At 44.9% G+C, this 2,185-nt stretch overlaps 1 protein-coding gene across 1 annotated transcript in view; it reads right to left on the bottom strand.

Annotated features, from left to right (window-relative positions):
• The window catches only part of LOC307236793 (septin-9-like), a 68,279-nt gene extending 67,540 nt beyond the window's left edge, over window positions 1–739 (bottom strand). The window contains exon 1 of the mRNA XM_080009322.1: window positions 568–739. Within this exon, the coding sequence (XP_079865448.1) occupies window positions 568–589 (22 nt within the window). The 5' untranslated portion in view covers window positions 590–739. The remainder of the gene's footprint in view (window positions 1–567) is intronic.
• Between the last annotated feature and the right edge of the window lie 1,446 nt (window positions 740–2,185).

The following is a 2,185-nucleotide window of genomic DNA, read 5'->3' as shown; positions in this document are numbered from 1 at the left end:
AATGTAGTCCAAAGAGTCATCCTAAATGTAGTCCAAAGAGTCATCATAAATGTAGTCCAAAGAGTCGTCCTAAATGTAATCCAAAGAGTCGTCCTAAATGTAGTCCAAAGAGTCGTCCTAAATGTAGTCCAAAGAGTCGTCCTAAATGTAATCCAAAGAGTCGTCCTAAATGTAATCCAAAGAGTCGTCCTAAATGTAGTCCAAAGAGTCGTCCTAAATGTAGTCCAAAGAGTCGTCCTAAATGTAGTCCAAAGAGTCGTCCTACATGTGTCCTAAAGAGTTCAAAGTACAGATACAGAAAAATGTACTTCAATAAAACAGTCAGAGTGGCACAGATCATCCTTACAGAGAATAAAGTACAAACTCGCTCCCTGTTTTCCCTCTCGCTCCAAACTCCAAAACGCTCCCGTCAGCAAACAGCACAGAAGAGTGGAGTGAGTGGAAAATACCGTTGAGAACGGAGAGAAAGAGAGAGAGAGAGAGAGAGAGAGAGATAGCACACGGGGCAGCCCGAAGACCACTTCCTCTCCTCCCTAGCAACGACAGAACAGCACGTTTCCCTCTTACCTGAGAATTTGTCTCCCTCCATGACAGATCACTCCCTCCACAGCCACACGCAGCGTCTGCTCTCTCTCTCTCTCTCTCTCTCTCTCTCTCTTTCTGTTTTTTTTAACTTCCCCTTTCACTCTCTCCCCTCGCTTGCTCGCTCTCTCTCCCTCCTTCCCTCCCTCTCTCCCTGTGTTCCTCTTCCTCCTCTTCCTACTCTCTCTTTCCGTTTGGGCTTCCTGTCTCTCTCTCTCTCTCTCTCTCTCTCTCCCTCCCTCTCTCTCTCTTTTTCTGTCTCCCTCGCTCCCTCTTTCCTTCTCCCGTTTTGATTCTTGCTGTCTGCTAATGAACGTGGAATTACGACATTCCCATGTGCTGATCATATGTTGCATCGGTTGCTCTCCGCCCCTCCCTCCCTCCCTCCCTCCCTCTCTCTCTCTCTCTGCCTGTGTCTCTCTCTTTCAGCTTGTTTTTAATACTCCTTTCTGATGAGAGCATAGGACTGAAGCAGCATTGTATCTTGAAAATAGAAACCCTGAGCAGCACCATGTGACAGGGACCGGCTCCTGCAGACTAAAATAACCGGACCCTCTGACAGGCGGCTGATCGGGTCTGGGGAGCGTGCACGTGGGCATGCATATGGCCGTGCACGTGCATGTGCAGGCGTTGCAACCCCCAAATTGTAACATGAATTAAAGAGGACCTATGACTGTATGCAAAAATCACTTTTTCAGTGCTTGAGCACGATACATGACCAAACGACCGCTCGGACTAACGACCAGCTCTCTGACCGGTCTGTATTGTACGCTGCATACAATACCAAGCATCTCATCTCATCACCCTTTATATACTGTACTATTTACACTATATACACTGTATATACACTGTATACACTATATACTGTATGTGACCCACTACAGACTTTAGGTCCATTTGGTGGCTTTTGACGTGTCTTTTTTTCCACATCATTTGAAAGTGAAGAACCAGAGCTTCACAACAAGATGTCACTTGTGCAAATCAAGAAAATATTTTTAAAGCTATGACTTGTAATGACAAGGGTGTGGCAAACTGTGATTCTGAGATAATCACCTTCAAAGTCCCCCCCCCCCCCCCCCATACTTGGCTTCATTCAGCCAGCTCCCAGAATGCAAATGCTTGGAGGACCAACAAAGCCACATGGCTACTTGTCAAATGGCTATTTGACACCCTGCTTAATGGGGACTTGACACCCTGCTGAATGGAGCAATCGCTGCATTGTTATTGTGTTTTGAGGGAATGTTGAACAGCGTCATCGACACACAATATATTTTGTTTTTAAAAAGGCTTTTATTTAACAGTAAGAATATACATGTTTTATAAAAGTGGAATTATTTAGGAAATGTATAGTCTACCAATAATATAAGTCTCTGTATATCAGCCTTGGTGTGTCATTTAATATATTAACGTGCGTATGCCAAATATCTTTAAAGTTGTTGGAGTTATTATGTGGGCTAACACCACCCTACCCCAGCTACTCTCTGAGAGCCTGTTTGGGGCCTCTTTTCACTTTCTTTTGGCCCCTGGCTCCAATTGCAGGTAAACTTGAGAATCTTGTCCATAGCTACTTACTACCTCAACGGACTTCATCACGTCGTCAACT

This window comes from Zeus faber (assembly GCF_960531495.2).
Source record: "Zeus faber genome assembly, chromosome: 11".
Taxonomy (NCBI): Eukaryota; Metazoa; Chordata; class Actinopteri; order Zeiformes; family Zeidae; genus Zeus; species Zeus faber.
This window is presented reverse-complemented; position numbering and strand designations above follow the sequence as displayed.